At 36.9% G+C, this 12,734-nt stretch overlaps 1 protein-coding gene across 1 annotated transcript in view; it reads right to left on the bottom strand.

The window, feature by feature from the left end:
• Neb (nebulin) overlaps nt 1–12,254 on the bottom strand; it is a 217,731-nt gene extending 205,477 nt beyond the window's left edge. Inside the window, 10 exon segments of the mRNA XM_048345481.1 lie at nt 1,363–1,467; nt 2,130–2,234; nt 3,075–3,179; nt 3,633–3,740; nt 5,699–5,810; nt 5,812–5,903; nt 7,442–7,483; nt 10,937–10,999; nt 11,504–11,589; nt 12,197–12,254. Of these exon segments, the coding sequence (XP_048201438.1) occupies nt 1,363–1,467; nt 2,130–2,234; nt 3,075–3,179; nt 3,633–3,740; nt 5,699–5,810; nt 5,812–5,903; nt 7,442–7,483; nt 10,937–10,972 (705 nt within the window). The 5' untranslated portion in view covers nt 10,973–10,999; nt 11,504–11,589; nt 12,197–12,254.
• Nucleotides 12,255–12,734: the final 480 nt, after the last annotated feature.

Below are 12,734 nucleotides of genomic sequence, written 5' to 3'. Positions count from 1 at the left end.
ACCAGGTACTAGGTGATTTCAAAATCTGTTTAAATGTGCTTTATTTCCTCACTTGTCTCATGGAAGGATAAGAGTTTATCTGACACACAATATATCCTGGGGCTTGAACTCAGGACTTCACACTCTCACTTGACTTTTTCACTTAAGGCTGGTGCTCTACCACTTGAATCACACATCAACTTCCAAATTTTTGCTGTTTAAATGTAGTTAAGAAAACCACAGACTTTTCTGCCTAGGCTGGCTTCAATTTGGGATTGTTATATCACAGCCAGAGTATCTAGGGTTACAGGTGAGAGCCACTCCAAGCTTATATGACCTAATCTTTAACCAACCATGTAGCAAGTGGAATACTAAATGTGTTCACTGAATGTTCAGGTAAGAGGCAACAAAAATCACACCTCAAAAGTTGGATCCCCATCAAATGAGTATGTATAACCTCAGTTCAGGGCAAAAGTTGGGCCCCAGGATCCATTGGAAGTAAATCTCAATGTCTTAATTGCCTTAAGTCTATATTGAATGCAAAATATTTTGATGTCTACTTTACAACTGAATACATAACTTTTATATATAGCTTTTATAATATACTACTCTGCTAAGAACTAGAGTGGTGTTCTTTGGGTTTTCAATATGGCTTCCAGAAAACTCAGTGGTTACAGAACAAAAGAGGACAAGTTCAAAGCTTAAGTGAAGCTCTCTGCTGTAGCTGATCTCAGTGCTGAGTATCTTAGGCCTTTTTAGTTTGTCTTATATACCATTTTCAAGGTCTCAGATATTAAAATTCTGGCAGGTTGATTGTTCACTAACTCAGAAATATTCTCTATGCATATCATTGCCCAAACGGAATGAACATGCTTAAGTATTCCAGTCAGGTTCCATGCAGCAAACACTGACACCTTGTAATTCAGACTCAATGATTAGGTCAGCAAAGCAAAGTCCTCACTGACACTATTTACTTAATACAAAATTTCTAAAGGCATCTGGAATTCCAGTAGGTGTTTTTTGTTTTTTGTTTTTAATGCTACTTCATTGTCACAGAACAATTCCAACCAGAAGCAAGAGGCAGGGAGATGAGAGATACTTCTAGTGGGAGTGACATTGGTTTGGGGATCACAAATCTGGGCTTTGCTACTATGTGACCTCAGACTCAGGTTCCTCACCCAAGAGGAAAAACAAGTCGTTGGACTAAATTTTACCTACTAAAAAGCATAAAATTATAGTTAAGTTAAAGGAGATATCATAAATTATGATTCTAGATGTACTCTTTTACAAAATGGCAATTTAGTCTTTTAAAAACAAGGGTCGCAATGAACATCTGGTCAGAAATTGTTCATACTCATATAATGCCAATGGCTCTTCACTTACATCACTGAGAGCTTTCTGTGCCTGAGCAACTCTCCTCAGTTCTGGGCTGTCATTATATGGGTAAAACAAACTTTTGTCTGCTTCCCAGTCTTCAGTGTACAGTTTCTAAATCAGAAAAGAGTGAAATGCCATGAGAAAATAAGATTATACCTCACACTATACCTTAGAATTCATTCATCAAGAACATAGAGACCCCAGGGCAGAGAGCAAAAGTGAAATTCACAGATAACATACCCCTTTCCAACCTTTCCCAATCATTCAAAATAAGTTTGACCTGATTCTCCTGAAATCACTTACTTTCAGTGGGGCAGATATGTTTTCCTTCATTTCTTCCTAATGACTTTACTGCCTCTTGCAAAAAGTGCTAACACAAGTTTAAGGAGCCAAGGATAAATTTTCCATAGTCTCTCTCTTTCTCTCTCTCTCTCTCACTCACTCACACACACACACACACACACACACACACACACACACACACAGATCTAATAAGAGAACTAAGAATACCCATAGCGTAGTACAGGCTATAGACAAAAATAAAATGAAAAATACTACTTTGTTGATCTCTTACCTAGTAGCTCAGTTCTCATACCCTTTAAGTGGAGAGAGGCTCTTCTTTTTACAAGCCCCAGCTCTATATTCCCTCATCTCTCCAAGGCACTCATAAACAAGATTGTGAACTGTATCATCGATCGCCAGTAGTTTGTTGCTCTACAGCACATGGTGGAATGACAGAAAGCTAGACATAGCCACGGGGCAGAGGTTCTTACCTTACTGAACATGGCTGTATTCTTAATGGCCTGGACAAGTTCAGGGGCATCAGGGGGAAGCAGGTACTTATCCTTGATGTCTTCCCAGTTCTGCTTATATAAAACCTAGACAGAAAAAGCAGAATACCTGTGCCTTGCAAGCTCACCAAAACCATGAAGATTTAGAGAACAGTGACATAGGTGTTCTCTTGCAAAGGCAGCTAATGTGTTACCAGAAATACATTGAATATATTCATGCATGACTATATTCTGTATTAGTAAACTTTTGCTTGAAAAATTCTAATTTAAAAAATTAACTTGTGATTCTGATTCTTCACATATTCCTTTCAAAATGTGCAAACAATTAGTCCATTTGGCTGGAAGCAAGTTTCTTCTGATTTGCATAGTATTCTAGAATTTTTAAACTTAGTTGTCCACATTTAAAATTAGGAAATTTATCATAAATCTAGGTCCCCAAATTCTTGAGAAGTAAAAGCATAAGGTCCTAAGGCTGAGCTCCAATACTGAGCAAGTATTGGTATACACCTTTAATCTTGCTACTCAGCAAGCAAGGATAAGAGGATTGTGGTTTAAGGTCAATGTGAGCAAGTTAGCAAAATTTTTCTCTCAATCCAAATCAAGGTGGGCTTGGGGCATGGGTCAAGTGGTAGAATGTTCGCCTAACAAGCAGAGGGCCCTGAGTTCAATCAGTATAAGAAAAAAGGCAGATTCTAACAACACTGAGACTGCATTCTGTGTAGCAACCCCCCAGAGCAAAATCACCACTGCTTCTTTGAGTGTGTCTTGGAATCTTCAATCCCCCTAAAGTTCCAATGAGCCATTTCAATCATGTATGTGGGCATTCAGTTGATTCTTCCCCGGGAGACTGGTGGGAAGGATCAGCCTGTCTGTGTCCTCAATTAATGCACATGCTGAATAGCCCAGCCACGTGTAATCTGGCCTTACCTTACTGACTTGCTGCGATACTTTCTTTGCATGTTCAATGTCTTTTGCTTTTTCATCAACATGACAAATAGTTTTAGCAACATCACCATCCATTCGATACTTAACCTGAGGAAATAATGCACAATTAGAGCTCATATAAAACATCAACACCTAACTATATTAAAGACTGTCTTATAAACAAAGAACATTAACCCAGGTACTCTTTAAGTCTGTATCACAAAGTAAAGTTTCATCTTCAGTGATCCATAAAACACCTGCATTTGGCTGCTTGTCTGAATTTCCAAGCTGCAACGTTTTGCTCTCATTGTGCTCCAGAGCATGGGGGACCATAGTGAGTGAGAATTTCTATCTCCTAGTATCCTCTTAAGCTCAGTGCTAAGCCAAGCTTCTAGAAATTTCTTTGAGTTCCTGTTTTCAGCAACACACTCTCTAGCCAATATTTGTTCTAGCTCAGAGTAATCCAAATCCTAATTCCTTCTACACATATTTAGGTTCCTCAATCCCCCGTGTAAGGCACCGTTTTGAAGTGCCTTTCTCCTTTGTTTTAGCAATGCCCACCTCACTGAGCTGATCCTGTACTTTCTTGATTCGGCGAAGTTCTGGAGTGTCAGCGGTGCTGGCATATGGCTGTCCTTTTGCTTTCTCATAGTTTTCCTTGTATTTATTCTAAAAAAGAAAATCAGACATTAGCCTTAAAAAAACAGCAGCAGAAACCATAGGCAACATGCTCTCACTCTCTAATTTTTTAAAAGTCTTCCAAGTTCTAATAATTACCAGTTTTAACAGCTTTCATTTTATCCCATATCCTTGCCTCAAAAAACCAAAATAGATTTGTTAATTGCCCTTTCTAAATATGATCAGATCCTGTAGATAGTGGAGATTTGTTATAGAAAATTGTCTTGGAAGTGCCCTAAAATGATTATCTCAATTTCTTTTGTGTGAATGCATATATACAAAGCCTGAACGTCAATTATTTTAGAAAGTAAATATAGAAAATGAGTTAAGTCTGAAAAGATTTGACTGCTAATACAATGCAAAAATATTCAATTCGGAAGTCGCAACTAAATCTTAATTGCAGCTGAGATGCTAGCAGAATTAATGGATAGACTGAATTATGGAATATTTTGTAAAGGAAAGTAATTTTATTATTTCTCCCAAATATGCAACAAGTTCTTTCCTTAATGCTAGTGTGCATAATTGTTACTATTGAGGCTTCAAAGAGTATTCTTGAGTGTAATAGGCAATAATCAAAACCATATTACTGATTTCATGACTAACAACTTCAAATTTTTATAGAAATTTGACAACACTAGTTAGAATATAAAAATTCTAGGTTCACAGTGATTGAATTAATGAGATTTGTGGCAATACATTAACAAAATAATTTCCTATCTTTTCTGACTATTGGAGTGACAAAGAAGTCAAGAAAGTCTTGATTAGAAACCTCAGTGTCAGCTGATTTACTATTCTGAACTAGAAATTTACTAATTCCTAGTAATTGACACAACTGAAAGTGAATATTTACTGGCCAACCACAAAAGGAGGTTTTTCATATTAACTTTTTGATCCTGAATAATTCAGTATTCTCTGAGCTACATTTCATACCTTCAAGTCCCAGAGGACATGTTATTAAGTTACCTCAACTCACTAAGAAAAATTAAAAAAAATTATATCCACTGAAATGGATCTAAAACTGCTATTAATTAGTGTAACTTTTAGCACTCAACATGTAATTTAAGAACGAAAGACCATCAAATACCTGGGAAGCTTTAAAAAAACAAACAAACAAACAAAAAACAGGGCTGGGAATGTGGCTTAGTGTCAAGTGCATGCATGCCTGGTTTGCACATAGCCCTGGGATAGATTCCTCAGTCCCACATAAACAGGAAAAGCCAGAAGTGGCGCTGTGACTCAAGTGGTAGAGTGCTAGACTTGAGCAAAAAAGAAGCTCAGGGATAGTGCCCAGGTCCTGAGCTCAAGTTCAAGGACTGAAAAAAAAAAAAATTTTACACAGGTGGCTTGGGCCTTAAGCCAATAAAATTAGAATGGTAGAATGGCCTGAACAACCATAATTTTAAACCTTGCAGAATACTCAGAGTGCAGCCATGGGTAAAAAGCATGGTTCTCAGGTGTAGTCAAATATTCTAATCACCGTTTCAAATAAATTCTTAGTCTGATTTGATTTTTCTAAACTACAAGTTCTTCTTCACTGTATAACCTTTAATGACTTTCTCAGATTCTGTTAGCTACTGTTTTAAGAGACAATCCCATTCAGACATACAAGTGAAATAACATACTTGAACTATAAACTACCCTCCATTAAATAATCATTTATCATTTCATTAGGATGGCTAATAGTGACAGAATACCAGCAAGTGTTTTATAGTTGGCCTTGTGCTTATTCTGCTTACTCCACAAGAATAGGGTCTATGTTTTCCTTGATGTATGATGGTGCAAATGAACTACATGAACTGAAAATTCATGAGTCACGGGAGCTTAAGTATCAGCAAGAGTTGGTTTCATAGAAGAAACAAACACCCAGCCAGTCAGCATCCAAAACAGATTCAATCAAGATCACTAGCTTTCAATAGTACAACCTGACTCAGTAGATGTTTGAAACTTACTGAGCTAAAAAGATCCTGCATTTTCTGGCTATGTTGAATGTAAGGAGTCATGAACTTGGAAGAGTCCACTTTCTTCCGGATGACTTTCTTCCTCTCCGTTGGCTTTGCCTGGTTCTGGCTGTGCCAGTGCTGGTTTGGAAGTTTCTGATTGGTCATAGTCAGATATTGTCCTTGTGGTTGTAGTTTCATAGACTTCTGTTATTGTCTGAAATTTTGACATGCATCTCAACAATGTTATGAAAGCAATGACTGTTCACCATGATCTTGGTATATTATTATTCTACCTGCAAGTCAGACTTACATTCCTGGTGTTATTTTCTCAATGTCTGAAATGGAAACACACTATATCCATGTGAAGGCACATTACATTACCTGAATCTGAATGCCAATAACTGGCTTGCCCATTGCATTTACATTAAAATATTAAAGTACTTCAAGTTAATATAAAAATCAGAAGTAAATTATTCTTAAACACTTGAAAATCTTCTTGTCTAGGTAAAGCAAAAGTAAATGAGGTTGGCGAACAAAAGGCTAAGACAATCCAATAAAGCTGAATTTCAATATTAACTTTTAAGTGAATAAGAAAAAAATCAATTGCATTTTCTGCATGTAGTTAGGTATTCTCTATAGTCTGATACAAAGAATGAAATTTAAATAATAAATCACATCAGTAGGATGTGATTACCATTTTCTTGGTTTAGTCAGCTGATGTGAACTACAGTGCCTTTTATTATTAATAAATGCTTAGGTGGACAAGAATAATGGTGACAACATAAAGGGATAATTATCCTCTGTCTGTGTAGTATGTGGGAAATTACTGTTTCTTACAACTGGATTCAACTCAGTTTGAATCCAGTCCAAGGTTAAAAATACTATGTGTAAGAAAAGAAAATGAGCAGCTAAGTCTTCAGTTTATCCCATAGTATCATTTCCTTCACAGCAAATATCTTCCCCAAAGGAACAGTTTTAGAATCACATTAAAAAATAACAAAACTGAATAAGGAGATCATTCCTCTGTAACAATTCCCCCTAGTGTGGTCAGACCATTTCTAATTGGTCTTCTTTTGCATATTACAATTTACAACATCTCCAGATGTTCATTTTTATGCAGTTACAAGCTCTCTGAGGCGGCTTAAGGATTAACCATCCATACTACTGTTTGTCATGCTCAAAGGAAAAACAAGTCCATGCAGAAAATGAAGCATGAGAATTATTTCACCTTGGAAAGCAAAGAAAATTCCAACTTGAAATATTTATAAGAATGGCTATTTAGGAGAATGTGCTAAAATCTGAACGAGCATTTCACTGTATTATTAGGGACAAGGATAGTTCTTGGAAGAATCACCTTTAGTAGTAGAGATGGCATCCTCTGAGTTACAATTCTGCACAATTAACCAACTGGTCCCACTATCAATTACAAGTCCAGCCTCATCCCACTTGTTCAGTTTGAGATTGATGATGACCACTGATATCATGATTAGCAACAATTATATTAAAAATAAAACCCCAAGCAATGGGATAAACCATTCCCTGCCATTTTGGAAATGTTGAATAGAAAAAAAAACAGTGAAATAACCTTTCACATAGGTAATGATTGGATTTTTACCCAGTTTCTGGGTACAGCAAGGTAGGTAATTTCCCTCAGATAATGCTGTTGCTATCTTGGTGGCACTGGGAGTATGAAAGAGAAGGCTCATTCTGCTTTAATGAGAATAAATCTGTGCAGGGGTGGCTTGTTCTTACCTCTCCTGGTACCTCTTCATAAACTGTCTCCTCCGTGTAGTACTAGAAATAGAGCACAAGACATTGTCATGGAACCCAAGCAATATGATTGCCTCTGATCAGCTGAACTACTAAGCTGACTTCTCTAGCTTAGTTGATTTGGAATATCTGTCAGAAGGAAGTTGGTGAAGGCACCTGTTTCTACTTGAGGAAATCCATTTAGCCTTAGAAAGCTAAAGTGGATGCATCAGACTGCACAAAACGATGTAAGAGTGATGAGCAAAGTGTCTGAGGCTGGTTTGTTCTCAGGGGTGGCCATTTTTCTGGGTCAAGTAATATTTTTCTACAGCACCCAAGATAGAATTTGATATCACAGAGAAATTATAAGGCCCACTCTTTGCTAACAAAAACAACACGGAACTTCCCAGTGTGAGTGAATGTTTTAATGAATTATATCATGGAAATGATTAGATTGAAAGCAGAGCCACATCTCAATTATTCCCAGATCCCTTGGATTACTAAGCAATGACAGTTTCTTCTAGAGTGATGGCTGGACTTTGCAACAGTGTGATGGCCCTAAATAAGTCACCATGACAATTTGTAAATGTCAATGGAAGGGAGAGAAATGGTAAGATTCCCTTCACATGAAATGTGGCAAGGTTGAGTTGCAGTTTGCCGCTGATGGCTCCAAGGTTGCCTGCAGCCAAGATCTACAATAGAGTCTACTTTTATTGTTCTTCTGACATCACTAGAAATAAATAGAAGCAGACAGGATCTGGCTGACATTTTGTTTTAGATGTGTAAGGACAATGGAATTCTGGCCCAATCTCACCAGCTCTGCTGGGCAAACAGAAGGAAAACCTCCTTTAGGCCAAGGTCCTCAACCCAATGCATAAGAATGCAATCCTGGTCTCTTTCTCAGTCAAAATTCATCATATTTTATGGTTCCTTTCTCTTATTTCTGACACAAAAATATGTACTGGGGGAGAGAAGGAGGTTGGCAGATGTGCAGCCATTTCCTCCAATGACCATCTTTATTTTGCCTTTAGTTTGGTAAATGCTCAAAGTATTTAACCATTGCCAGCAGGCCACTTGCTTTCACCTGCAGTGACTTTCTTAAAACTTTCGTAAAAAGCTTTCTTTGCTTTTGTATATCTGAGTACTATGGCTTGAACTCAGGGCTTTACACTTTTAACTGAATTTCTCACTTATGGCTTGCTTCTAGTTCTGACTTGGGCTGGTCAATTGGAGATAAGAGTCTCTTGGATTTGTCGGTCCCAGCTGGCTTCAAACTGTGATCCTCAGATCTTAGCTTCCTCCATAGCTAGGATTACAGGCATGACCAGCTGCTCTTATGTTGTTTTTAAAGTATGAAATTTTTTTCTCCTTCATATCTTTACATATAGCAATGGATTATGTTCTTACAGCACATAGAACCACACTTAGGCACTTGTGTCAGCACAAGGAAACACCATTTGGATACTTTAACAAACATTGCTCAGGGCTGCTGACACACAGAGGTGTTGCTGTGGTCACATAAAACACAAGTGGCTGAAAATATCAAACTAAAATGAATTATTCTCAACTATTTTTAGTTTGCTTAGCATCCAAGTAAAAGTAACTCTTTCAGAACTATCAAATGTTGCTTTTCATTGGCTATCATAGTTAAAGATATCTTAGAAATAAGCTCACAAAAAGGCAAAATTATCTGAATGGTTGACATTAATTCATATGCAGAATTTATATTCTTTTTAGCTCAGCTAATTAGACAGTGCCTCCGTGTTTCTTCCTCTTAGTTTGAATACAGAATGACAGTAAAATTTATTTCAGTTGTCCAAGATTCTTAGGAGATATATGTTTAGGAGATATATGGTTCCTCTGGTTTTTGAACTCTTCCCTGACTAATTTTCTCAGACTTTCTACCAACCCATTCTTACCATCTTGGCTGAGACCAAAGAGAGCAGAGTTCAACATTCTCTGGAAGGGCATCTATTAGTTTAGCACCTGCTGGTCAGACCCAGAAGCAGTAATGGGAACAAAATGCAAGGATGGGATGCCTAAAAATAGTCCCTTCCTTTTTTGTGACTAGCTCAATCATGTCTACCACTAAGGACAATTTCCAGCGACAAATAAACATGTATTTATTTTAAGAAAGACAAGAGATATTTAACTTGGTGTCTAAAGAGATTTTCTGGTATTCTTATCATAGGGGAGACAGTTTAGTCTGTAAATAGAATTTATCATTCATGTGTTAGTATTTGAAAGGGATAATTCTGACTCTTAGAGACATAGAAAATGCACTAGTGAAAACACTGACCATGCAGGGTGTTCTCACTGGGCATTTCAGACAGAGATTGAATATTATACTGTGTTGGATACTATACTATATGCGATTCATCCTAGGCTTCTTTTTAAATAAGCTTCAGGCAATAACGGTAGTTTTAATCTAGGTGTACTGATAAAGGCTTACAATCTCTGGACCTGAGGAGGCTGAGGAAGGAAGATTGAGAGTTTGAGGACAATATGGGCTACATAACAAGATTATCTACAAAATAAAAAGGCAATTTTATTTATAGAATAAAATTTTCTTCAATTATAGATTGGTGATCTAAGATAGAATTTGGTACTTTCATCTGGAATTTTGTTTGGGGTGGCTCTTACACTTAATTTCAGATTTTCAAAATGATCATATTATTAGATCATTAATTAGAAATGGTTACATTCTTTCCCTTCATGACAATGTATTTATATGGATATATCCCTAAGCTTTTAGATTTCTAGAATGTGAAGTTAAAGAGCTAATAGAGAAAAGTCATAATATTTTCAAAACAAATGTCTTAAAATAACAATAAGATAAACTAACAACTTGGGAAAATGTGTCAAATTTTCACCAATAATCTGAAGGAAATTTTTCAAGACTTTCACTATGGCCATTTAATCTAGCAGCAGCTAGTCCTATTTGCATAAATACCATGGAGTTGGAGAAAAGGTGTCTTTGAATTATGACTTTCATGATTTTATGAGTATGTTATATACCCATAAACACATGTAAAATCTCACACACGGTGCATCAGACTCCATTAACCCACGTGGCCCTACACATGCTCAACTAGCTGACACATAGCATGAGGAGCAACCCTTTCCTTGCTGTGAACTCCCACAAACAGCTCAGCTTGCACAATTTGCTCCCATTGTCTCTCTCTCTTTGATCATTGGTGTTAGATGGGAAAGAAGAAGTTTCAGAAGACAAAAAAGGGGAGCAAGCCTGTCTTTGTGAAACTTTTCTTTGAAACTTCAAAGAAAACAAAAAAGAAAATAATGAGTGTCATTTTGATTTTAAATCCCACATAATTATAGTGAAACTGAGCATAAAAATATTCTTTTCTTAGACTTTAAGGATGACTCTTTGCAGTGTTAGAATAGATGCTGTATTTTTCTAATGATTGATTCACATGTATGTCTTGTCACTACATACAATACTGGTGCTGTCAGAGTTGGTGTTTTTTTTTATCTTACCTCCACCACCTCCTCATATTCTTCGTCATCTGCCATTTTCCAGAGTAGTAGTTGTACCTACAACTTTTTATATTCCATACAAATGAAAATATGTTAGAATATATCCCCAAGACAGAAATTAGTACACCATAAAATAGAATTCCAAACTAATCAAGTCTATATTATCCTATAATTTCTGCAGTATACAGAACACATTTTAAGTAGAAGCCTATACAACAACGCTTCAAATTTCTCTCTTTAGTCCCTCAGTAACATACTGACTATTTCTACAAGATAAATTCAGTCAAAATTATAAAATGAAGTTGATGAGTTAGTCTTTGGGCTCAATAAACAGAGAATTTAGATTTCCATACTCCTGTATAATAAATACTTTCAAGTGAAACTTTTAGTAAAGGAAAAGTCAGGTTGGTTTTCAGGAGTTGGAAAGTTTTTGCATAGTACTGAACTTCTAAGGGAACTTCATCTTCTATCCTGATCTAGAGTATCATACACAGTGTATCTTAGGCCTCCAATTTGAACACTTAACACAAGAAATCTGTTGATACAATCGAGAAGAAAAATAGAAACCTCAAGACAATGGCGTTATTTTCTCCACGAAAACCATTGGCATATATGAATTATTTTTCTTTTGTTTCGGTAGCTCTTATTCAACTCTGAAAGACAACAAAATTTTAAAGCATTAGCTGAAATACATGGAAGACTGTAGGTCTTGGGCCTATGTTTCTAATTGAGGAACTGAGGGAAGACCCAAGGCCTCTTCAGTTCAATGCCAGCAAGTGGGATGACAGCTCAGAGCAGCTGTGCCTGTGACCAAAGATGCTTGGTGTGTAAACCAATACCCTGGGGTGGCTGGTTTTGTTAAGCTGGTGAAACTGCCACTCCTCTGAGGCGAATGAAGCCTAGTAGAACAGGATAAATATAGGAACATTACACATAGATCTTTTTCATACTACTGTATTTAAGGAAAAAAAATTAAAAATTTAATGAAAAGCAAAATTCTAGAAGGACAAGAGAGCCCAATTTGGTCAAGTCAAGAATTGGTTAGTATAGGACTTGAATCACACATACTATGTTAGAGTATCTGGGCCTTCATAGGGTAATAGCCTTTCCAAGGCTTCATAGGGTACTTAGCTTTTCCAAGCAGGATTTCATGACTGCTTTCCTCAGATAAGACCCAGAACTTTGAAAGCCACTTCAAGGGCACTTGTGGAACATTTTTTTCTGAAGAACATTACAGAAAAAGACATAAACTGGCCTTACCTTCGAGCTATCAAATAATCCTCAGCAGCAAATCCTCTCCCAGCTCTCCCCTCCTGAGAACCCCAGGCAAAAGCCGGAGTGGTGCCTGCGAATCTGATTATCATGTGGCAAGAACAACCAATCAGATCTTGAGTTACTCAAATTTCAGAAGCTAAATATACTGAGTGATCTTCTGAAAACCACCTGTTCATCAGTTCCACTAAAGGATAAAGGGTAACAAATTGCTTGCATAGAACTATTCAAGGGTGGTGGAATTTTACCCAACTTCCAACGTCTAGGACTCAAATTTAATTTCTCATTCTGTATCCTCTTTCAATATCCCACTCTGGCAAAAGAGTTGAGAGAAAACAAGCATGACTTTGAAGTTTTGACCCTTTTATAACCACTGTCTTCACATCGCGTGTTCTGTCTTACATCAGTAAACATGTCCATCTTCATAATGCTTGCCAGGTGACCTACATACAGGTGTGTAAGTGGGGTTGCTGGAGAGAAACTGAAGAATAAGGCTCAGCAAACATGAAGTTGTCAAAGTCACTTT

This window comes from Perognathus longimembris, chromosome 4, assembly GCF_023159225.1.
Source record: "Perognathus longimembris pacificus isolate PPM17 chromosome 4, ASM2315922v1, whole genome shotgun sequence".
In the NCBI taxonomy this organism is placed as follows: Eukaryota; Metazoa; Chordata; class Mammalia; order Rodentia; family Heteromyidae; genus Perognathus; species Perognathus longimembris.
Note: the sequence above shows the minus strand (reverse complement) of the source record. Positions and strands in the feature narration are given on the sequence as shown.